Source organism: Haliaeetus albicilla, chromosome 19 (assembly GCF_947461875.1).
Source record: "Haliaeetus albicilla chromosome 19, bHalAlb1.1, whole genome shotgun sequence".
Lineage (NCBI taxonomy): Eukaryota > Metazoa > Chordata > Aves > Accipitriformes > Accipitridae > Haliaeetus > Haliaeetus albicilla.
The window spans coordinates 22,156,644-22,179,819 of NC_091501.1; the positions used below are offsets into that span (position 1 = coordinate 22,156,644).

At 37.2% G+C, this 23,176-nt stretch overlaps 1 protein-coding gene across 2 annotated transcripts; it reads left to right on the plus strand.

Moving 5' to 3' along the window:
- The first annotated feature begins 9 nt into the window (after window positions 1–9).
- FERRY3 (FERRY endosomal RAB5 effector complex subunit 3) lies at window positions 10–22,721 on the plus strand. 2 transcript variants are annotated; one of them, XM_069806776.1, is made up of 14 exons: window positions 10–148; window positions 1,603–1,797; window positions 2,016–2,161; window positions 3,514–3,695; window positions 5,335–5,434; window positions 5,524–5,645; window positions 7,901–8,007; window positions 8,753–8,950; window positions 12,106–12,234; window positions 13,335–13,403; window positions 14,967–15,169; window positions 20,181–20,238; window positions 21,424–21,491; window positions 22,471–22,721. In XM_069806776.1, exons 2-14 carry the CDS (start codon window positions 1,620–1,622, stop codon window positions 22,561–22,563), a joined length of 1,653 nt encoding a protein of 550 aa, XP_069662877.1. In that variant the 5' UTR covers window positions 10–148; window positions 1,603–1,619; the 3' UTR covers window positions 22,564–22,721. The 2 variants fall into 2 exon arrangements, with proteins under 2 accessions (XP_069662877.1, XP_069662879.1); XM_069806778.1 differs by having other exon boundaries at window positions 12,106–12,213.
- The last annotated feature ends 455 nt before the right edge of the window (window positions 22,722–23,176 follow it).

A 23,176-nucleotide genomic window follows, 5' to 3' on the forward strand; every position in this document is an offset into this window, starting at 1 on the left:
CGACCCGACCCGGCACATTCGCCACAAGGCGGGCGGGTGTCGAATCTGCGGCTCCGGACGCGAAGGTTCTAACGGGGAGGCGGGAACCGCCCGGCGTCGCTGCCTCCCTCAGCCGCCGCGCCCCCTCACCTGCCCGCCCGGGACCCAGGTGAGCGAAGAGGGAAGAGGAGGAGGAGGAGGAGGAGGACGACGACGAGGACGCCGCTCGCTCCGCTCCTGCCCTTCGCGGCGGGGGAAGCGGCTCCGGTCCCTGCGGGCGCTGCCCCGTCCGAGCTGAGGGGCTGCGTTTGCCCCGGGGTTTTGGAGCCTTTCCGGGGGGTGGGGGGGGGTGTGAAGGTGGATGGGATCCTGCAGGCCTTTCCCGCCCACCGCCAGCTTTGCTTCTGCTTTTTCAGTAACGGGAGCTGCCGTCATCTCTCTTGGCGTGGGCCGCCGGTCTGGCGCCCCGGAGCCTGTGGTGGAGCTGAGGGAACAAGCGCCGGTTTCGGGAGGGGGGTTTGGGCCGCCGGGCTGCCGTCCCCTGGTCCCGCCCTTTTCCTCCCCGCTAAACCTCGGTTTGTCGCGGGGTAGCAGAAAGGCGTTCGTCGCGTTCGCCTTTCTGCCTGGTGCTGTTTAAATCCCGCTCCGTGATGGGCCATCAGGCGGCCTCGGTTCAGCTTTGGGTGCCCTGAGGTTTTTGTTGTTGTTGTTGTTGTTATCGTGAAGCGATTTGTAACCGATTTGTTTAATCTGTTTCCAAGATGTAGGTTTGTTCACAAAAACAAACAAACGAACCACCCCCCAAAACTATAAACTGGTCCCATGAATCTTGCTGAGGAAAATATACTTCTTTTCCTTTCGTTTTCTGCTTTTTTTTCTCCTTGGACTGCAGTTTTTAGCACTGGGGAGGTTTCACTGGGGAGATTTCAGCTGGAGTAATGTGTCCAGCTTTGCAGGTAGTGCTCAAAAAAGAGGAGTGTAAATGACTGGGGGAGCCCTCACGGAGGCAAAAATTACTGACAGGTATACACTCCCATCCCGTATTTTCATCCTGTAGACAGTTCTCTTGCTTTCCTTTGGGCTTATTTTTTATGGTCTTATTTAAAAATAATGACAGTCTATCCTAAAGCAGGTTACAAAATGACAAAATAAGTTTTTTCTAAAAATTATTACAGACTTCCGCTCCCCTCCTCCCCCAAGTCTACCACCTGCAGAAAGGAGGAAGTAAAATCCTAATGCACTGTGAAGGATCTCAGATTTTGAGGCATGCATGGCAGCAGTTCCAGTGTCTCAGTTAAAGTTTGCTATTTATGAGGATTCCTTCTGTCCTGGTTCTGCCTTTAAGTCAGAAGGCCTATACTGTAATTTGTAAGAGTAATTAACCAGATTCATATAACGATACACTCCATTACAGTTTAGAAGCATTCAGTGGTTTGGAAACTGTTATTTATGCTTCAGTTCCAACCTGTGTGTTTGGAAGTAAAAATTGAGATGAGTATCTATGGAAAAATTTGGGGGGTTAAGTTTTCTTGCCAGAAGCTGTTAATTATTAACAAGCCATGTTTTTAATTTACTTAGGATTTTACAAGAATATAACTCATGTTATTTTCATTTCTAATGCAGGAAATCAACTCAAGAAGATGAAGCCTAATAAAGGAAAGACCTGTACTAGGGAGCGAGACTATGTTTACAAATTCAATGCTGGAAATCAACATTTAGTGCTTACAGTGCCTCTCAAATTCCCTGTGCAAGAGAATATTAGTCATTTGCATGGACGTCTAATGCTTCTGCACAATCTGCCATGCTTTATAGAAAATGGTAAGGATTGATTTCTTAAATTAGTGTCATATATCCATGTTCACAAGTATCTTACAACCTGCTTTAAGAACCCAAAAGAAGGGTATTTACTACAACAGTCTTAAAAAATTTGGTTTTAAAACAGCAAGAACTTTATTTGTATGTTTCCTAGATGATTACTGATACTTCCACTGACATTTTCTGTTGATGGCCCATTCTCTTCTTTTTATAATTAATAGACCTGAAGCAATCTCTTAATAAGTTCATAGAAGAGGAAACTATAAAAGATTATGATAGAGAAGCTGAAATGGCTCTGGAAGCAGTGAAATCAGGAAAAGTAGACATAAACCAGCTGGCAGATACTTGGGCTAAAGCTTACAAAGAGGTAAGATTAAGGCTGAAAAGTTAATATTCAGGACTTGCTTTGTGAGAGTGTGTGCACATGTACAGACAGAATCACATCTGTGAAGATGCAAAATTACACTGAAATTCACTTTTACTGATCAATTACAATTTTTTCTTTTTATCTGAAAGTGGTTGTTAAGTCTTCATCCTACAAGTTCTCAGTCAGGTTCTTCCTGAATTTAGTAGTCAGAAGATACAAAATTGAGAGGTAGATAGCTAGTGATATTAAAAAAAAAAATAGTTATAAGGGTTACAGTGAGTTAGAATCAAAGCAAGAGATAGTAAAGTGGTACTCCTATCCTAAATCTCAATAATAGCAATGAAGACTCCACAGAGAAAGCATATAGTTGGGAGAGACTTTTCAGCTCGTGACTGTTTTACATTATTTAGTGATGATGAGGCTTTAGCTGGAGTAATGTGTCCAGTTTTTCATGTGATCTTCAAAACAGAGGAATGCAAAAGAACTGGAGGAGTCCTAGCAAAGGCAAAAAAAGAATGACAGAAACTGCAGCATTTGAGGAAAAGTTTATAGGAATTGAATTTGCTTATCGTGGAATATAGAAGAATGTTGTGAAAAATCCCAAAGCATGTCTGTTATAAAGAGAATTGGAAACAAATCATCTGCCTTAATGAATGTCAACAAAATGAATTTAGCTTTACCTCTAAGAAGGAAAAATCTGTATTGGGTGAGCATGGGAATGTGATAAAACACTGAAGAAGTTTACAGTCTTCTATGCTACCAGTTTCTGTGAATGGGTTAGCCTGAGTGCAAGGGTTAGGATTAGATTATTTCTTGACACTTCTAACCTACACTTCAATGGTACGGTCTCAGTTCATCCGCTGAATCTGTTAGAAATGATTGCAAATTTAAGGAGTGTTGGGCCATTCTTTTTTCAATAAAAATGGCTTTTCTTAAATCAGCGTTGTTGAATAAATTCTAGTGACATCAGAGATTAGTCATCCCTTCTAGCAAAAAGTTTTTGTTTGCACAGCTGGTGTTTTGGGCCCTATTTAAAATTCATCAGTTGCAAATACTGTTGTAGATATTATTGTTCTTTCCAAGTTGGTGATTGCTGAAAATCGGTAATTCCTCACTGTAGTCAAAACCTTAATGTTTCTGCTGTTAGTCGCTTTGAAAGAGAAAGAATATGGGAAGGGAGAAGATGTTAAAGCAGAATACCAAAAGCTCAAACGAGGAGCTGCATGAGGAATTCATGTATGTTGAAGGTTGTGCAACAGTGTGTATGCCCAGTTGGTTTGCCCCACCGTTATGAGTGATCCTTATATGTCCTAAAAGGTACCAAATGCTTTAAAATATCTTATAATTTTTAGACAACGTTAGAATATGCAAAACCTGAAGAAACCAGCTGGGATGAAGATTTTGCAGACGTTTATCATGATCTGATACATTCTCCAGCTTCTGAAATGCTGTTAAACCTGGAACACAATTATTTTGTTAGTATCTCAGAATTAATAAGTGAAAGAGATGTGGAACTGAAAAAACTACGGGAAAGGTATTCCTTTTTTTTTTTTTTTTTTTCCCCTATCTTATTTAATAGGGGTGCATGCCACTGGGTGTATACAACTTGCAGGACAACACGTGTCAACTTGTATTTGTCTATGTAAGGCCTATTTTAGTTTTGTGTTTCCCTCTTTAAAGTCACATAATACTTAGCTTATATTGTTAGGGTCAGCTATCTTATAATCTCCTCAGTCACTGAAAATAATAAAAGCTAAGGCCATCAAAGTAATATAAGGTTTGACTTCCACTGTTTTATCCATGCTGTAAGTGGTATAGCAACCTAAAGTGCTTAGGATGTCTAGAAAGTAGAGTATATGTACGTACTGTGTTTTGCCTTTGTTATGATGTACTTTAAATGAAAAAAATGGAAGTTCCATGGGGTGAAAAGGCGGGCAAAAGTTTTGAACCAACTTTAAATCAGAAACTGTTGAATTTGAAGTTTAGGAAAGTCTACGTGGGATCCCGAGTTTCTGACTAAGCTTGAATAGCTGCAGGTGGCTGCTTTGCCCACAAGAGGGAACACATACGATGTGGAGTTTTCTGTTCCCTTTCAAGACTAAATAGGTTAAGGACAATGAATGCACACAAATACGGGTATAGTATAGGTTCTAAATACTAGGGAAGCTTGTGAGATGCCAGAGTATTCTAAGTAGGTCTGTTTTAGCATTCTAAGTGGCAATATTCCTTGAGTTGTGTTTAAGCTCACATTATACAATGCATACCTGTTTATATAGTTTCTTCTAGACTGAATCTTATATATCTCTAATTTGGGGATAAATGTTGCCAATAATGTGTTAGCAAAACTTTTTGCTGCTTATTGACTCTTCTCAAGTACTCATCTAGAAGAAAGAGTGCTTAATCTTAAGAGCAGTAATGTTATAGAGATCTAGTGTGGTATAGCTGTTTATTTACTCTGGTGGAATTTATCATATCTATTTGTCATAATCAAGAAACTCCATATGTTGGTAGCAGCTGAGACTGTCCCAGATGAGCGTAGGTGTTGTTCTGTTTACATAGGAGCTGACTTGGAATCCCTGATCCTCAACTCAGATTTGTTTTGCAGATATTCACTGCTAAATCTGTGCTAGGGTAAATTGATGCCTCGCTGAAGAAAGGGCTGACTAAAGAGGGATGAGTTATTGGATGAAATGATGATAGCAGGGCAGCCCTTTAACTCCAGGTGTCCTTGTTGAATGAGCTGGAAGCTCATCTGACTACTAAAAATAGGTGTGTTTAGGCTACTTCCTGGTGTTTACCTGTCTGCATCAGCTGTGGTTGGCGTGGGAGGAAGGCAAGGGACCGAGTAGGTCCATTTCAAAAACTCTTCTAATGATAAGCATAGTGAAGTGCTGTATTAGTGTATCTGGTTATACTGTTGTACCTTCGTTTGAGTATCTGTGAGGGCAGACTTTAAATGTATGAATTCCAATTCCAAAATGAGCAGGTGGACAAAGTACTGCATGGTGTATCTTTCAGCTGTGTGTTCAGTTGTATCTCTGCCTGTGATGAATATTGACCAGCTGACTGGTGCAACTGGTCACTGTATCAGTAACTGTATCGACAACAATGGGTGTTCTGCCAGTTTTTTGAAAGTGTTGCTTGTTGTAAATCTACGTTTGCTTCCCTTTCAGACAAGGAGCTGAAATGGATAAGGTGATGCAGGAGCTAGGGAGATCGCTAACGGACCAGGATGTAAATTCATTAGCAGCTCAGCATTTTGAATCTCAGCAGGTAAACTAAGTTCAGTGAACTAGAATATGTTATGCAAATAATTGTCTTAAAAAGAAAATCCAAAACACTCAAATTATCGCTGTCATTAGGATTTGGAGAACAAATGGACCAATGAATTAAAACAGTCTACTGCTATTCAGAAGCAGGAATATCAGGAATGGGTGATAAAGCTTCATCAGGACCTAAAGAATCCCAACAACAGCTCAATCAGGTATTTAATTCTTCTGTGATGCTTACTTCTATCTGTAATAGTTCAAAGGACTTGCTTTATATAATCTTTATTTCAGATTAGCCATTTAAATAGGGTAATCAAAGCAAATGAAAGACAAATAAACCATCATAATTAAATATTTGCATTTTAGGAGTGTCTTCATTGTGCAATGTTATAACCTTTCTGTACCAGAAAGTGTTGTAATGCACTAAACTACAACTTTAGCTGAATGGGGTTTCCTCCTGTTTTGCCTTAATTTACAACATCTGTCTTTTAACACTATTTCACAAAGCTTTCTGTTACCTCTTAAGGATGTTCTGCAGAATAATTGTAGCTTAATAAATGTTAACAGTATCACATGTTTTGAATTAATAAGCCTCCTTTTTTTTTTTTTTTTTTTGCTTTATGTATACATCACGGGACAGCTAAAAAAAGTGGAATTTCTTAGTGTGAACACTTGTGAGGGTTGGATGAAAAGCTTTCTGACTGAGGAAGTAGCAGGGAAATCAGAATTCGTAACTTGGGGAGATCCTTATTCTTTATCATTAGTAACCACCACCTTTGCTACTAACAGGAAAATAGGAGGAGTAAAACCTGATGCTTTCCCATGCCTCCCATTAGTAGAAGAGCCTGTATGAGTAGATTTAGGCAGCTGCAGTAAGCAATTTATGGGAAACACAACACCTTTGAACAGAGTGGATGCCAGTGATAAGATGAGAGAGGCATGGGTTATAGTGTGTGAAATACTTCATCACTTTCTCTTGGGTGTTTCCTGTTGGGATAAGGAAGCTGAGTGTATGGAGCATGAGGGAAGAGAGATAGGAGGGGAAGTATATTGGAAGATGATGCTGTATTTAGATTTCTCACTACTTTCCTCAGGATTTTGTTGTCTGTGAATTTGTGTTTTGGAAGTCTTTTGCAGTTCTCAGGTTAGTCCCAGAAAGTCCTAGGACTGCATAGCTCACAAGCAAGCTGGCCTCTTTCTAACATAGTGACCAGGTAAAACATCACTGCAGTAGTGACAATAGTAGAGCTCAAGCTCTAAGCCCAATCCTAAAATATTTTTCCACAGAATTTTCATGTTAGCTTTGTTGATTATTTCCATGAGGCTTCATAGAGTGAAAGTACAAAGGCTATTCGTACTTATCACTTGAACCTCTTCCCGTGTTCTGGCCTTCTACTGCTGTAAAATAAGACCAAAGTGAAGTTGCTTAGAGCTGAAAGCTGGAAGAAAAGGACTGCTGGAGGTCCAGAGGCAAGGACCTCAGAGAGAATGAGGACGTTTTGGCTTCATAATCTTGGATGCTTATAACAGATGTGAAGTGATAGTATTTTAATCATTATGCTCACATACACTAGCAGAAAGTGTCATCTCTCTGTGTTAAATTCTGAAAACTATAGGTCCCTAATGCATTTGACAATAATGCATAGGAAGTCTATAGTAGGGCAACTAGAAGCTTAAAGACAGAGAAAAAAAAATGTGTGTTACACACATATACAGACATAAAAGAGCGATATATATATATACACACACACATATCTTTATGCATCTGGTTGCTTATATGTGTGTATATATATTTATTAATGGTATATCTCAGTTTTACCTCATCACTAGATGTTTGCAATTAGTGAAATTGTTTGCAAGTTTATAAAACAACTTTGAAGATTAGGCATTTTGAAAACAAACTTTTCATTAATGCAGAAGCAAATTGGAGAGATGTTCATGTTTTTCATGAAACAGAAAGTACTTATATCACTTACTACTAGACAGTTGAAGTTAGGAAAAAAATTAAAACTGCTATCTGAAATATTTCCTGCTAGTTTGAACACTGTGGAGCGTTTTATTTGGCTTTTTCTAACCTCCCATTTTGTGGGGGGAAGAAAGAAATGTTTTATCTAGTAACTTCATAAATAAGGTTTTGGCTATTATAAATAGGCTGAGAAGAATTTTTTTTTTCCTTTTATTCTGATGTTCTTATTATGTTATAACTGTGTTATTTCTCAATCTCAAAATGCTTTACAAATGAGCTAGGTAATGTAAATCTAACAGTGGAGTCTGCTCTTCCTGCTAGCATGCACCTGGAGTATTGTATGCCAGAAAAGTAAAACCTCAGATGAGTGGAGTTCATTCAAATAGGTTTAGTCTCTTCGTTTCCACAGACTAGCTGAGAAAACTTTGGATAGCTTTAACAAAATATTGTTGGTCTTGAACAAAAATTAGGATAAACTTTTCAGTACATGTCTCGTTATTTTAGTGATGAAATTAAGGTTCAGCCTAGCCAACTGAGAGAATCTGTAGAAGGAAATGGAAGAATTTATGAAGAGCAAAGGCTGTTGGAAGAAAGTTTTACTATTCACTTGGGTAAGTAAAGTAAACTGACACCAAACCCAAACATAATAACAGATGCTAATAAATAACGTATCTAAGTCATGTATTATTTACAGTATTTAACTGTCAATGTATACAATATATACAGTTTGTAATTGTTTTGTATTTGTTCTTTACATATGTAAGAGAAGTACAGTACGGTATAAACTGTATCAAACAGTATCTAGCTACCCGAGGTATACTTAATGTAAGACATTGTAGAAGCAAGTTTTTATCCACTCTAGCAAGGTGACTAGTGTAGAAAAGGACACTAACATCAAAACACATAGAGGTTAAAAATTATATTTTAACTGTTCTTATGTTTGTTAAGAAAATGTGGGTATTAAATTCAATTCTCATGATCAATTAACAGGAAAAATAGATACTTAAAATTTTTACTTTTGTTTATGCAATGGAGACTTCTTACGCTGTCTGTTTTGACTGCATTAGTATTTCATCCATAGCCTTAGAGTAGGGAGCAAGGCTCACTTCAGGTATAGATAAGCCTTGCCTCATGACAGTATGAAAGTGTTGCATTTTTCTTCTTACTTTGTAAATTGCTGATATGTATGTAAAACTGAATATATGGTTAAGAACTTTCTTTTGAGGATTATTGATTGTATTTCCCTTAGATCTTTTTCACGAAACTTAGAGGAGCACTTTGACACCTTGTGTTTTAACAACAATGCTGAGTTTGCTCTTCTACTGTATGTATTAAAATCACTTATATTCTGTACAGGAGCTCAGTTGAAGACCATGCATAACTTGAGATTACTGAGAGCTGATATGCTGGATTTCTGTAAACATAAGCGCAATCATCGAAGTGGAGTAAAACTTCGCAGGCTTCAAACTGCAATGTCTCTCTATTCAACTTCTCTCTGTGGCCTGGTTTTATTGGTAGATAACCGTATCAGTTCATATAGCGGCATCAAGAGAGGTGAGTCCTCTAATGAGGTATATCGTGTCAGTGAAAACAAGTCTCACTTAAGCTTGTTGTCTTCTGTCACAAAAACTATTCTCTGTAAAATTAAAATTTACTGGAGACCCTAATGGTTTGGACATGGTATTGCAAAAGGGTAACAAATGCAAGAGAGATATGGATAAGGATGGGGGACGGACTTGTGCTCTGATATGCTGTTATCCGTCTCATCTCTTTCCTAGGTTTTGTGTTTGAGTAAGGAACTTGTTAGAGTGAGCACTTCAGTGTTGATTTACCTGCCTTATACTGACTTATTACAGGGTCTTCTAACTTTCTGATGTCAGATTAGCATACTGAAACCTATTTGCAAAGATGGAAATGAAATATGCTAGGATTTTAAATTGATAAGTAAATGTATAAAAATACCATGTGCTTTAGATATCTGCAGCACTATGAATTCCATTAAAAATGAACAATGGGAATATTACTTGACTACTCCTGGAAAGCTTGATTAGTAGCCATTTTAAGTACCTGTCTTTCGAGTAACTGGATGCTATGATGAAGGTGTTTTGTATCAAGGTTAACCAGTGAAATGTGTGTTTGTTCCTTTTCCAGTTTTGGTCACTGAGGCTTTCTCTGAACCACATTATTGACTCTTGGCTATTGACCAAAACATTTGCACTTGAAATGTTTTTTTGTCTGAAGCCACTATTGTCATTGTTCTAGTGTGCTGTAAAAACAAACAAACAAACAAAAAACTTTGGTGGTTGATGTTCTCTGAAAACAGTGTGGAATCAGGCTTGTACCAAGAAGGAAAGGGAAGTGTACCAGTAAAAATTGCAGTTGCATTTGTGCTGTTTATGGTTTCCAAGTTACTTAATTCTGACAGTATTATTTCATACTTGTACTCATTTTCAGTTACCTTTTTTTTTACTGCTTAAATATTTAAATTAATAACAAATAGAGAAGATTTGTTTTTATGCTAAATCTTAGGTGATAAGAGAAGATGGACACTTAAATAATACTGTTAAACACAAAATTGCATCTTCTAGTCACCAATTAGATCTCGCAGCCACAGCAGAGGGGAAAATAAGGGACTGTATCACTATCTGTAGAACATAATCCTCAATAAATTTTGATTTCTTTGAGTTCCAAAGGGACTTTGGCGAACTTAACTATGGGCACATTCCACAGCTGTCTGCACCACTATTCTTTTTAAAAATCTTGCGCAAGTTAATGTGTCTCATTCCTTAGCTCCTCTGACCTAGTCGGATATATTACTTTAAACCATCTGTGAACGTCTGGTTGTACTGAGACCCCAAACCACTGTAGGTGGCAACTGGGGTTTGAGCACGCTTCTTTAAATCCACTCTTTGGTGACAGTGGTAGCTTCTGGCAGAAGGGCAGTAATAAACACCTTTGAGAGGAGACTTTTGCTCTTAAACTGTTAAAGCTGTTTGTTGCAAGAGCGTTAGCTGGAACCAATTCTCCTTCCTAAAAGGCTCTTTAAGGAATAAATACACTAGGGGTTCAAAGACTCATAAAATTGCTGTATAGAAGACCTTTAAATGATACATTGATGCTATTGTTTAAATAGAGAGATCGTGGGTTGTGCAGTCTAAATTTCTGCGTTACAGAAGTGCAGAAACAATTTTTAGTGTATTTTGTTAGTTCTGTTGTCTGGCAAACACTTTGATGTTGCATCTTTTGGTAAATCTGTTATGCAAAAATGGTTCCATTTGTCTCCAAAATTCAGGATACATGTGAGGTATTTGCAAGACTGAAAACCATGACTGCAGTTTTTTCTGTGTTTCTTACAATGTGTAAACAGCAACTAACAAAATATACCTTTGAAATCAGATTTGGATGCACTTGTAGGAAACAGCCTTGAACAGAAAGCCTTGAACTTATGTGTGAACTTTCAACATGCTAATTCCATTCAGACTATTTTTTCTAAGCTAGATGAATAGTTTCTTTATATACCTTATATTTATGCATTGTCTACCTCAAGTCTCTAATATTAGGACTTTGTAGGGCTACTGTGACTCAGATTTTGAGTAGGTGTAGCACACTTAGACAAACGATAAACTAAAAGTTAATTTTAATTTAAATAGAAGAGATTTTTCATTCGTTTGTTTCAAATAAAATGTCTTGTGACCTTATTTTATCTTGATGCACACAGAAGACACAATCTTTTGGAATATGAGCTTCTTCCTCCCTTGGTGTTGGACACTGGAATTTAATAAAGCCTTTTGAAAATAGATTTTATGATGGAGAGTTTATGTAAAATGATAAAATACATAAAGATTTTTCTCTCTACCCTGCCTGTTCCTGTTGCAGCCTGTTCACAGGAGTATACGGTGCTCTCCAGATAGGCAATCAGAGTACATTAAGAACTTTAAGGAGGATTAGAGCAGGTACCTCAAAACAGGAAGTAAGTAGTAATCGCTTAGTATAGTCCAGCTCCTTGCTAATAGCTTGTTTTGGCTCCCATTGACTTACTTGGAGAGATGGCTGGACATTAGGATAAGGAGCTTAGAATACCAGTCACAGAGGCAGTATTTTATGATCCTAATTATCAGTATAACATTTCCAAGCCTGACGTAATACTTCCTTATCAGGAAAAGGAACTTGCAGCTCTTTTCAGCTGATGACACTTTTCCTTAGCTTTCCAATCTGTGTTTTGAGAACTAAAAGGAAAGAACTGTAATTCCAGCTTTCCAGATACACTGTTTATGAATGTCATTAGCTCTCATTTTTCAAAACAAACTGGAACACTGTTGTTGCTGTTGGAAGTATCTATTATGTATGTTTTAATAAAGTATCACAAGCTGAAGGACTGTTAGTAATAAGATATCATTTTTAAAGCACAGTTACAATTACACTATTGCTGTTATTCTGGGGTTTTTTTGGTCTGGGTGGTTTTGTTTGAAGAGCAACAACACTCAAGGGTTTGGGGTTGTTTTTTTTCCCCAGGCAATTAATTTCTTTCAAAAAATGTTTTGTCTCTGCCATAAATTTTTTAGAATTTAAAGAGGAGTACTGCAAGGTTTTCTCTGGTTTTGTGGGGGGTTGCCTTTGTAACTGGCCTTGCTTGAAGAGTAGAGCAGAATTATGTAATGTTACTAGGCACAGCCTTATGACATGGATTTTAATCTTGTTTTTTTCCCTAGATTTTGCAACTGTTTGCCAAGAATGCACAGATTTCCATTTTCCTGGAATTCAAGAACAGCTTGAAATTGTCCAGAAGGTTGTACTTAAGGCCAGAGCACAGCGTAGCAGTAAGTCGAAAAGACTTCATGGTCAGTGACAACCAAAATTACTTTCCTTGAAATAGAATAGTGGTCAGCTGAATGTTTATGGTTACGGGCAAGTTGATTTCGCTCTTCTTCAGTTACCTGATCTATAAAATGGAATGTTTCAGTTTATTGATGAACTCTGAGAAGTCTGCATGAAATTCTCTCTTCACAGGCAGCATGTTCTCACGATGTCTTTGCTGCTGTAACAGACAGACCTTACCAAAAAAACCCTAGGTCCTTAGGTTCTGATCACACTTCAGCAGTGTGAGAAGTGTATAGGGCCATTGTGCTTTTTCCTCTGCAGTTTAAACTGCCTGTAGCAACACAGGCTTTATCTGATTTTCCTTTTAACTTCTATTTAAAGTTTGCAGAAGAAGAGCTATGACTTTTTACCTTTCTTAAAAGTGAATGCTAAAAACTGAATAATAAATTGACTAAATGTGTATACTTTTTAGTGCTGACCAAATCCTTGTGAGTGGTTTACTTTGCAGTTATGTTTACAAATGGCTGTGAAATTTTCTGACCACATGGTGTTAAGGCAGTACTTGTACATGATGAAACTTTGTTTTTCTTGCGGAGAACTACTTATGTGATTTAAATACGTCAGTAACATGAATAGATTCGTAAAAGTACATAGAGAAACAAGTTTTCTTGGGAACCTGCATATTGCTGTAGTCTTGAAGAAAATACTGAAAGCTGGTTTTGTACCGCTGATTTATGTAAATATCTTTAAAATTTTTCTTGTAATACTAGGAACAACTTTATTTTAAATAGTTACGTTATTTAAAAAGCAATAGCAAGGTACTGTGTAGTTGTGGGCACAATTTGGAAAGTTTAGTATTATGTCTGAGAATATTGTGTTTTCTCCAAATGACGAGGTATCGTAGGATGATTAAGTAAGAAAGCTAATGATTTGAGATAGAATTCAGTTCAGTGTCTACTGAAGACAGCAAAAACATTTCCTGTCCATCCTCCTGCTTTTTGGGGACTTTATGGTAACTTTATGGTAAAAATTCGAGCCAAGATATCATCTTAGTATATTCATGAGAAAGCATAATTAATAGATGATATATTTAATATTTGTGCTATGTATTTATATACAGAAAACAAAAGTAGTGGAAATGAAGATAAATTAAAGAATATTGAACGAAACCAGTCAAATATTTTGCCGGGTGAGTTCTGTTGCATTTTCCCCCTCTTCTTAAAGCAAATTGTGTTTTATAGATGCACATTTTTAGCTCTAAAGTCAGAACATAAATTATAAACTAAACCCGAGTTGACCTCAATCAGAGGAGAAGGATGTTCTTGTGGCTAAGGCAGAGAACTGGGTGTTAGGACATCTGGTTTCTATTCCCAGCTTTGCCACTGCATCATGTGACTTGGGGCAAATCACTTAACTTCTCTATGCCTAAAATTTCTTTTCAGAATTTGAGGGTGGAAAAAAAGACCTCTGAGCATCTTGGGAAAAGGTGAAACTTAAATACTAGCAACTAATTTTATTTTTGAAAATAATTTTATATATATATATGTCACTGTTAAGATACAGCAAAGCATTTTAGAATGTATATTTTAACTCCGAGAATGTACAAATCCATTCCTTTCAAAGAGGAAGTATCTTCTGTGTATATTGTGATTCCTAGTAAGGAAAGCTTCTGTGGAATTTGAAGATGAATACACAGTTGCGGAGCGGAGGAGTTAAATCCATACAACCCATGATTGAATAAAAGGGCTTCTTAAAATTGCTTTCATGATGGTCTTAGATCTTGTTGGTATAAGTGGATTATAAAATCAAATTGGGTCCTTAACAGATAAATCCAGGTGAATCTTGCTGCAGTGGCTTGTGTATTGCTTAGATGGTCATTGCTGGGGATTACTGCCTCCTTAGCAGTCATCAGAAAGGAGTACATACCTGTTCTTCAGCTGTCCCAGTACAAAGGTAGTATCTTAACTTAAATGACCAGTGAGAATAGGCTTGAAGAAAGATGTTTATCTGTTGACTGTAACAGTAGGGGTATTGCGTACCTGTTGACTGTAGTATAAACACTTGATCTCCAGCGGAGAGGTAAGATGGAGAGACTTGCATTTCACTGCCCCTTACTCTTTCTCAACCTTTGATAAATGAATAACAAGTCTAAAAATACCCCCAACGAGATGCCTTGGTAACTTTTTGCAAACAACTGTAACTAATCTTCCCATTACTATGAATTATTTTAAATTCTAATGATCATTGATACCTTTGTCTTCTAGTACGTATCTTGGTTGTTACGTAACCCACTATCTTTTTCCACAGACTTTCTGCATCCTTTATTTTAACCCATCCTTTTTTGGTATTTCCGCCTCCCACATCTGTCTGCAATTCAGTGCTTACGTTATATATTTTGAGTATTACACCTCCTCTGTGTTTGTTTTTCTGTTTCGTGCTATATATAGATCATATCCGCCTGTACTGGCACTGTTACGTCTTATTACACCAGGTGTCTGTGATGCCAGTGAAACCCATCAAAGCAGGGAAGTGAGTGTAGGATGAATGTAAAACAATGATATTCCAAGAGATTTTAGATCAGTTGGTTTCTAACTTTTTTTTTTTTCTCTCATGAATGTTTTCTGATCTCTGTTGTGTATTTGTATTTGCCTTTTGTCTTAACTGACCCTATCCTTACATTGCCTAACAGTGGTATTTCAGTACAGATCACTACCATAATATCTTTGACTTCTTGGTTTATGTTATTTTGTAGGAGAATTCTACATCACACGCCATTCAAATCTTTCTGAAATTCATGTTGCTTTTCACCTCTGTGTGGATGATAATGTAAGATCTGGTAATGTGACTGCTCGGGATCCTGCAATCATGGGACTCAGAAACATTCTCAAAGTTTGTTGCACGCACGACATTACTACCATCAGTATTCCTCTGCTGTTGGTGCATGATATGTCAGAAGTAAGTAAATGTAAAGATTTGGTTTGTTTTTCTCTCCTAGGGTGCAACAAAAGTGATTTTTGCAAAGGGTACGTTTCATGCTGGTTTAAGCCAAATGGGACAGTTTATCCCAGTCACATGCTCCTGCTACATCATTGCACCAGCTCCTGCCACATCATTGTGCTGGCACTCCTATCTATATGGTGACCCAAATTAAGGAACTGAACCAGTTAAAAACATTTCAGCCAGCTCAATTGCTTTTGGTTTTTATTCCCACCCCTCATTTTGGACACTTCACTTCCTCGATCCAGCTCATTGCACAGTTGTACGAGCATTAATGAAAGATGGGACTACATGCCTGGAAGTCTTCTGGCAACAGCTCTTGCTTAGAAACTGTATCTTCAGTTTCGCTGATGCAATAGTGATACCAAATCCCCAGTTTTAATTGTTGCTAGCTAGAAAACCTTAAAACTAAGTTTTATGAGCAGCAGAACTAGCAAAGCTTAGTTTAGAGTTCTGTATCCCTAAACATCACTCTTTATCACCTCAGCCCTATACAGCAGCAAGCAAATTTCACCTTTGCTCTGAACTGTTTCCTTTTTCACTGCCTAGTCCCTTGCACCCCTAATTTCTGTCCCTGTTTTCTCACTAAGTCCCCCAAATATCAGCTGGGCAAGCAGCAGCATATTGCTGAGGCTCTTTGTAGATATAAGTATGCTTACTTACTGTGCTGAACTTTTGTGTTCTCTTCCTCAGTGGGACACTAATATAGAGCTTGTCTCTTACTCAACTGTAACTTTTCAGAGTGCATAGTAATTTAATACTGTTGACAACCTCTTTTCTCTGTCACATCTGGCTCACAAGATACTAGCAGAGAAGAAAAGGGGGTGGGGAGGCAGGAAGAGAAGCGGTGGACAGGCAGTACAGCCATGTGCCTTGCCTCCATAGGAGGCAAAAAGTCTACAAACCTAGAGAAATGGGAAATATAAGATAATGCTGCCATTACTGATACCCTTGCATGGATAATTATAGTCTGTTGTGGGTTTTTTAAGTAACCCTTTGATTTTTCACTTATAAGTTTCAGTACTGTCTATCTTTCTTTGAAAGTGCCTGACTCATAGCAAGATAAAGGCTCACTAGTGGATTACCTGTAACAGTGACTTTTTTTTATGGCAGAATTTGATTGGAGCACAGTGTAGAAATGGCCCCCTTTTGCAAAATCAGGGTCTATTATTGGGAAATTGCAAGCAATGCAGAAGTTAAAAATGTCCAATAATGAAGCTTCTAAAGGATATACTTCCATGTATAGAAGTAGACTGTTAGGAACAGATGATATTATTTCTGAAATTTTTCATCTCTGGTATCAAAACCTTTTTTTGGGGCACAAATGCAAGTAATCAACTTGCAGGACAGCAGCCTGGGTTACTCATGGGACCCAGTTACTGTGTTTCTTAAATTCATTGACCTTTTTTCTCAATCAAGTTGCATCTAATGATATTTTTTTCTCCTCTTTTTTTTTTTCTTCAAACCTTGTTAGTTTTAGCTTTCATTTGCATATCTGTATTTGAAAATACAAATAAAGCACAAGACCAAGTGTTCAATGTGCTTTGAGAGTGTGTTGTTGCTTGGATGTGTGAAACTGAAGAATTATCTTCTTGTCTAGTGCTGGATTCTTAAAAGGTTCTGGTAAAACAATTTGTTTTGTATTAAGTTTTAAGTCTTTGCAGAGAAAGCAGAAAGTGACCCATATGATAAGTGTATGTTTAGCCAAAACTGCATTGTGTGAACTGCATTAACAGCATTGCTTATTACAGTGCTTTGCATCTGGCTGACCTCACTTGAAACACACATGTAACTTGTTGAGGGAAAAGTGAGTAATAACAGATTTCTGAAAGTTAACCTGAACTTGGTGCCTTCAGCAGCCCCAGTTTTGAATCTGCATTTACCACCTACGTAAAAACATTTTTGTAAAGTGGTTAACCAGGAGCACAGCTGCAGAGATGTTTGCATGCTTCCCTGTGACAGGCATTCATCATGAGTGTTGTCTGCTTTTCCCAAAGGTTTTCTTCTTTTATGGATGTTTATAATCTCACAGAAGTAATAAGCATATTGGTCTCAATGAAGCCATTACGTTTCATTATCATTTCTGTGAAAAAAAGTTAGGAATTCTGTTTTCCTTAGTTTTTCTTATGACAAGAACAACAAAATCACATTTCTCTGTTCTAATCATTAAGTTAAACAAAGGAAAGAAACTAGGTTTGATACCTGAGAAAGGCAAAAGCAGACAAGTTCAAATTCAGGACAATGGAGGCATTACTGTCTGATCACTGTTCTGAATCTAATATAAACTGATATATGAACTGGGGAATGAAATGGCTCTAATAGCATGGCATCACTGAAAATGCCAGAGCTGGCATGCTTCCTTGGTACTTTCAACATAGGAGCCATTGCTGCTGTCCACACAGCAACACTGAGAAAAATGTGACTCTTGGGGACCTCGGGCAGCTGTCTCTCTTACCATAAGTTATGATAAAAATGTTTTGAAAAAACGTAGAAATGAAGGGAGTATAAGCTGTGTAACAAATGTTTATGAACATGATTTATGTATAGAGAGAGATTATTGATGGATGTATTAACCTCAAATATTTCTCGTCTGAGTTTCCTGCCTTTAAATGTATAGCTGATTATACAGTGTTTAGGATTTGCATATATATACTCTGAGTAAACATCTTGCTAATTCTTAACTTCCTAAAACTAACCATTGAAAGTTGGTTTGAAATCTTTGTACCACAAGACATTTATGGACTTTAGTTTTTCATTACGTCATTATGACATGGTTCTGTAAAGGCATAAACCCTTAGCTTTATAAAAGCAGCAGTCCCATGTAGTGAGTCTGTCACAAATTTGTTTGAATAAAAAGGTTTGCAGCATATCTTTCTAATCTGTGAAGCTGCTGCCCCCCCCCCCTTTTTTTTTTTAAATAAGGAGAAGAAATCTTAATTTGACAACAAATTACTGCGTCCTAAAAAGGAGTGAGGTATAGTCTCTGCTAGCGAATGAAACCAAAAGGCCCAGGTGTTTTACTTGCTTGAATGCTATTAACCAAAACTCACTATAGGAGATGGGGTGTTTGCTTTTTTTTTTTTTCCCCCCTGTCCGCTGCACTGTATTTTGAATTGGTACTTAAGCGATCCTTTATCATTTCCACAACTGCTATTTAGTTTGCATACAGAGAAAAATCCTGATAACATGGCAAAATCATGAGAACTCATGTTTTTAGAGATGGATTAGAATTAAACCACTACTACATCATTTTCAGTTCTTGTGGCTTGTATGGAGTGACATTCTGGATTCAACTTGTTATTTCCCTGAGTGCCCACAAGATTTAACATTTTTCTTCCTCTGAAATAGTCTGAGGAATAGTGTCATATCCTGCTGTTTCAATCAGTCCTTTTAAGGCTTAGTTCCCTTTATTGATTACACAAGGTACTCCTGAGTTGCCTTCAGAGTAACAGGACCTTTCTTTGTAGACACTTATTTTTTAACTTAAACCAAAACAGTGATCAAAACTAACAATAAATGCCTGCGTTACTTGTGACAGAAAGCACACATAGGCAGATAAATAGTAACAAAGATCCAAGTAGTTCTGGAAGATAGCTTAGAAATGAAAAAAAAACTGAACTAAAATAAAAATGTTATCCAGCATTGCTCTGTCTGATTAATGTGTTGTATATCCTAAAAGCTGCATCCATTGATGCAGTGATTTACATAATGAAGGAAAGTTTTCAGAAAAGATATTTCTAGCTTATGCTGTTTTTAACATATGTATTTTGAGGATGGCAGGAGATACTCCCACCTAAGGAGGAACTTTGGCTTTCCATAGCTGTTTAATGCAGCCACGTTCAGTATACTGTTTCAGTGTTATCATTTGGCATTCTTGGATAACCTGGCTTCTCAAAAAAATTCTTTTAATCCTGAAATTAAACCTTTTTGATAATGACAGATTGCACAGTATTTGGCATTGCAAAATAAAGGCTGGCTTTACTGAATAGAAAATTATGTAAAGCTTAAATTTGAAAAGGTACATAGAATGATAAATTTCTTTCCACATCTGTGTTCCTGTATTCAGACTAGAAAGTACTCATTTTCATGTTGAAGAGTGTATCAGAACAAACAGGTACTAAACACTTCTCAGGAAGAAAAAAGTGACAGTCATTCTGTCTCTGACTAGGAATATTCATCTTGATAGAATTCACTTCGTAGCATACAGCCAAAGAATGTTTAATGTACTAAAGCATTTAAACTGTTACTTAAATTATTTAGACCAGTGCTTCTAGCCGTATCTTAAGATATCTTAAACAACTGTAGTTTTCATATCCCATCTTGGTATTTAACTTTAGGTAAGGATTTGTTGTCTGTTTATAGCTGAAACTCCTCCATCAGATGAAAATGGATGTTGTTTGTTTTCACTCTTAGCATAAATGCATCTTTAGGGGAGAAGGGCTTCTTCCAGTGTTAGAGAGAAGCTTTTTACTGAAGGCATCGGGTATGCCAATAGACCTTAACCAGAATCATAAGAATACCTAGGAATTGTCAATTACTGCTGTTAAGATGTGGTCAGGAGCCTGTCTTTGGCTAGCTGAAGCACAAGTATGACAGTTACCCATTGGATATTATACCTTTTTCTGAAGCTGCATGGTGGAATTAAATAGCCCTATTTCCAATGACATTAATAAGATTTGTCAACAGTATTTTATTCAACATCTCAGCTTAAAAATGTATAGATTGTTCTGACACTGGGCTTTCCTACCAATAAGCAGTGGCATTGCTTTTATGGTTATCTATAAGGTATATACCACCTGCTTAGAATACTCTAGAAAACTGAATCCCTCTTCATGGCCTGTAATGCTGCTTGAACACCTGCTGGGAAAATGGGGCTCTATGGCAAAAATGTATTATCTTTAATAACTTCCCTGCTACTGTTGTTGGTTAGATTCATCAGGCATTGAGGCTTTTCATTTATTAATTTTAGGAAATGACCATTCCATGGTGCTTGAAGAGGGCGGAGCTTGTGTTCAAGTGTGTCAAAGGTATGTTAGTGAATGCTTCAGCTGTTTTTTTGTGTGTTCTATCTGGTGGCATCCAGCCTTAGCTCAGGCTGTGTATTTAAAAAAAAAAAAAAAAAAGGTGTTTTTCAATAATTTATTGCTTGTTAAAGCATACACTTATATTTTCTCTTTAATATTATTAATCGTCATACCAATACATAGTCTCAGACACTTCGAACAGAGACTAAAAATGTTTCTCAAAAGTATCTTTACAACTTAAACATAGACAGTAGAAGAAAAAGCCCTTACTGCTGCTTTGAGCAATCTCTGAAGGAGGGAAAGAGCTGGTGGTTCTCTACAGTATAATCTCCAGCATCGTTTGCATTTTGATTGCCTCAAACAATGAGGACTCACTGCGTTTTTCCAAGAGTAGTTTATACACTAATTCATCTCTTTGCTGGAAAGTCCTCATGACTAAACTTGGTTTACTGTCTTTCCAAGTGGTGTTATTACTTAACTGCATTCTTGTGTGCTGCACTTAAATACTTGAACCAGTCATTTAGAGTATTTAAAATGTTAGTAGTGTTGATGTTCTTTCCAGCACCTACTTGAGGAATATCATCTGTGTAGCCACTTCATTAAACAATTTTTTTCTGATTATCTTTATTTGTCATGAGTGTGCTCCTGTGGACCTTGTAGTTCATTTGTAAGAAAGTGCTAGCATAAAAATACCGTATCGTAACTTGAGCAATAAATGAGTGCCGAGCTTTTTCCATATAAGTAGGTCCAGGTAGTTTCTGTTGCTGCCAGATTGTCAGTGTACTTTTGGCAACAGGCTTGTGCTCCTGAACGTGGATGTGGTCACACGAGAGCTAAAGGAAAGAGCTAATTCTCAATGAAAGCAAGCTATTGAAAGAACTCATAACATGCATATTTGGGGAAACCTCTCACTTCTGCTGGCTAGCACTGTGCTGTACAGTAGGACTGGTTATTCTGCTCTTCAAGGGTATATTGATTTTCTCTGTAACTCTTCATTAGATTTTCCAGTTAAAGCAGATTTCAGTCAGGAGATTGGCCAAGTCCGATTTAAATGCAATTAATGGCATCCCTAGTTAAGGCAGTTAAAATCCTAACTGTAAGTGAAACCTCCCTCGCTGCTTGATAACGGTGTAATTGATAGGGAGGGTTGCATAGGTAGTGCATATAGTATGAATGCTGTTTTTTTAGGTTTCATGATGGAAATGGCTTCATGGGATGGAGGAATTTCACGGACCGTACAATTCTTGGTACCACAGGTAGGTTAAATCAAGTTCATGTCCAACCTAGGAGACTGTTGGAACAAGAAGTTAAATGTCAGCAGATCTAGTTTTTTATTTCTTTGCTATGCCCTGCTCTTCTTGTGTGAGCTTAAATTAATCACTGTGGTTTTGGTTCCTTGCCTATAAAACAGGAATAAAAGGGGTTTATATTTTTTGATATCTTGTAGTATCTTCTCAGGATGCTAAAATTTTAAACTGAGAAGTTCAGCTTTACAAACAGTAAATACAACACCTTTGAAAAAGATACTTTTTTGCTATTATGTACTCTGAAGAGATGGGCTAACCTTGCATTACATAATATTAGTCACATTGTCTAACAACTTAGAAAATTGCAATGCACTGAGTTCAGTCGTACTTCCACAAAGTCATTAATGACTCCAGGTATTTGAAGTTAATTGTAATTAAGATTCTGAAATGATTTAATTTGGAGTTCTAGTTGATCTTCAGAAATGGGAAGTTTTCAAAAGGTGGCCAGCACTAAGTTTTATTTGTTCTAAAATGCGGTACTGGAAGAAATATAAAAATCAGAGTTATATTAGGAAAGAAATAACATGCATTTCCTGACAAAGTAGTGAACTGCTGAGCAAGGACGAAGCCAAGAATAAACTGAGTACTGAAGTTGAATCTAATCCTGGAATTCAGAGAGCAGGAGTCCTGTAGATAACAAACAGCACTGTCCTGCTTATGCTGGGCAGAAATAATCAATTACTGGAACAAGGAATCTACTGGAAATAGTTAAGTCACATAAATACACAAACAGTATTTTTAGGTCAATCTTTTCCCTTTGAATTAAATAGAATTACAACACATAGTTTGAAAATTGTCTTCATGGTCTTCTGAAAAACAGCAGTTCTCTTAAATGTCAAGAAACAAAGCTGAGAGACTTAATTCTTCCAAACTACAGCAAAAAGCCAAAGCTTACTGGTGTATTTTTTTTATTATTTTTTTTCCCCAGACAATTTCCGAGGAAATGTTTTACCAACTGAGCAATATGCTTCCACAAATCTTCAGAGTATCTTCTACATTGACTCTGACCTCCAAGCACTGAATTTTGTGCAGCAGTAAGATGTATACTGTTGACAAAGGATGAGATTACAGAGATTCTGGACTGGAATGTCTCTTTTCTGAGGGATGATGATCATGAAGTGATATTTGTTGCAATTTCAAGAATCATGTCGTCATAATAAAAGACAAATGCTGTCTGTACTTGGGTGTTAGCGGTTGATTTTTGCCTCTTGCTTTGTTTCGGCACAGTATTAATGTTGAATTCCTCACCTTTATCTGAAAGACATTCAATGTAACTTACTGATGTAATCTACAGAAATATATATGTGATTCTCATACTGAAGTAGTAGGAGTAAGAGCTTATGGTAGGAATAGGATCTTCTGGGTGGGTTTCAGGTTGTTGAGTTTTTAAAACATTTTCTGAATTTGCTCAGTGACATTTAAAAAAATGTGAACAATGTCAGGTGTCTCCTGAGAATAACTTCCATGTAATTTGTCACAGTTGTCTTTCCAGCATCACGGTGACCACAAAATAAAACCTATTACTGCCTCATTTTACTGTTACAAAATGAAAGACATGAAACAAGCATTTAACCTGCTGCATTTTTTAAATCACGGAATTGTTTAAAGAAAAAAATCAAAACAATATACCTGTG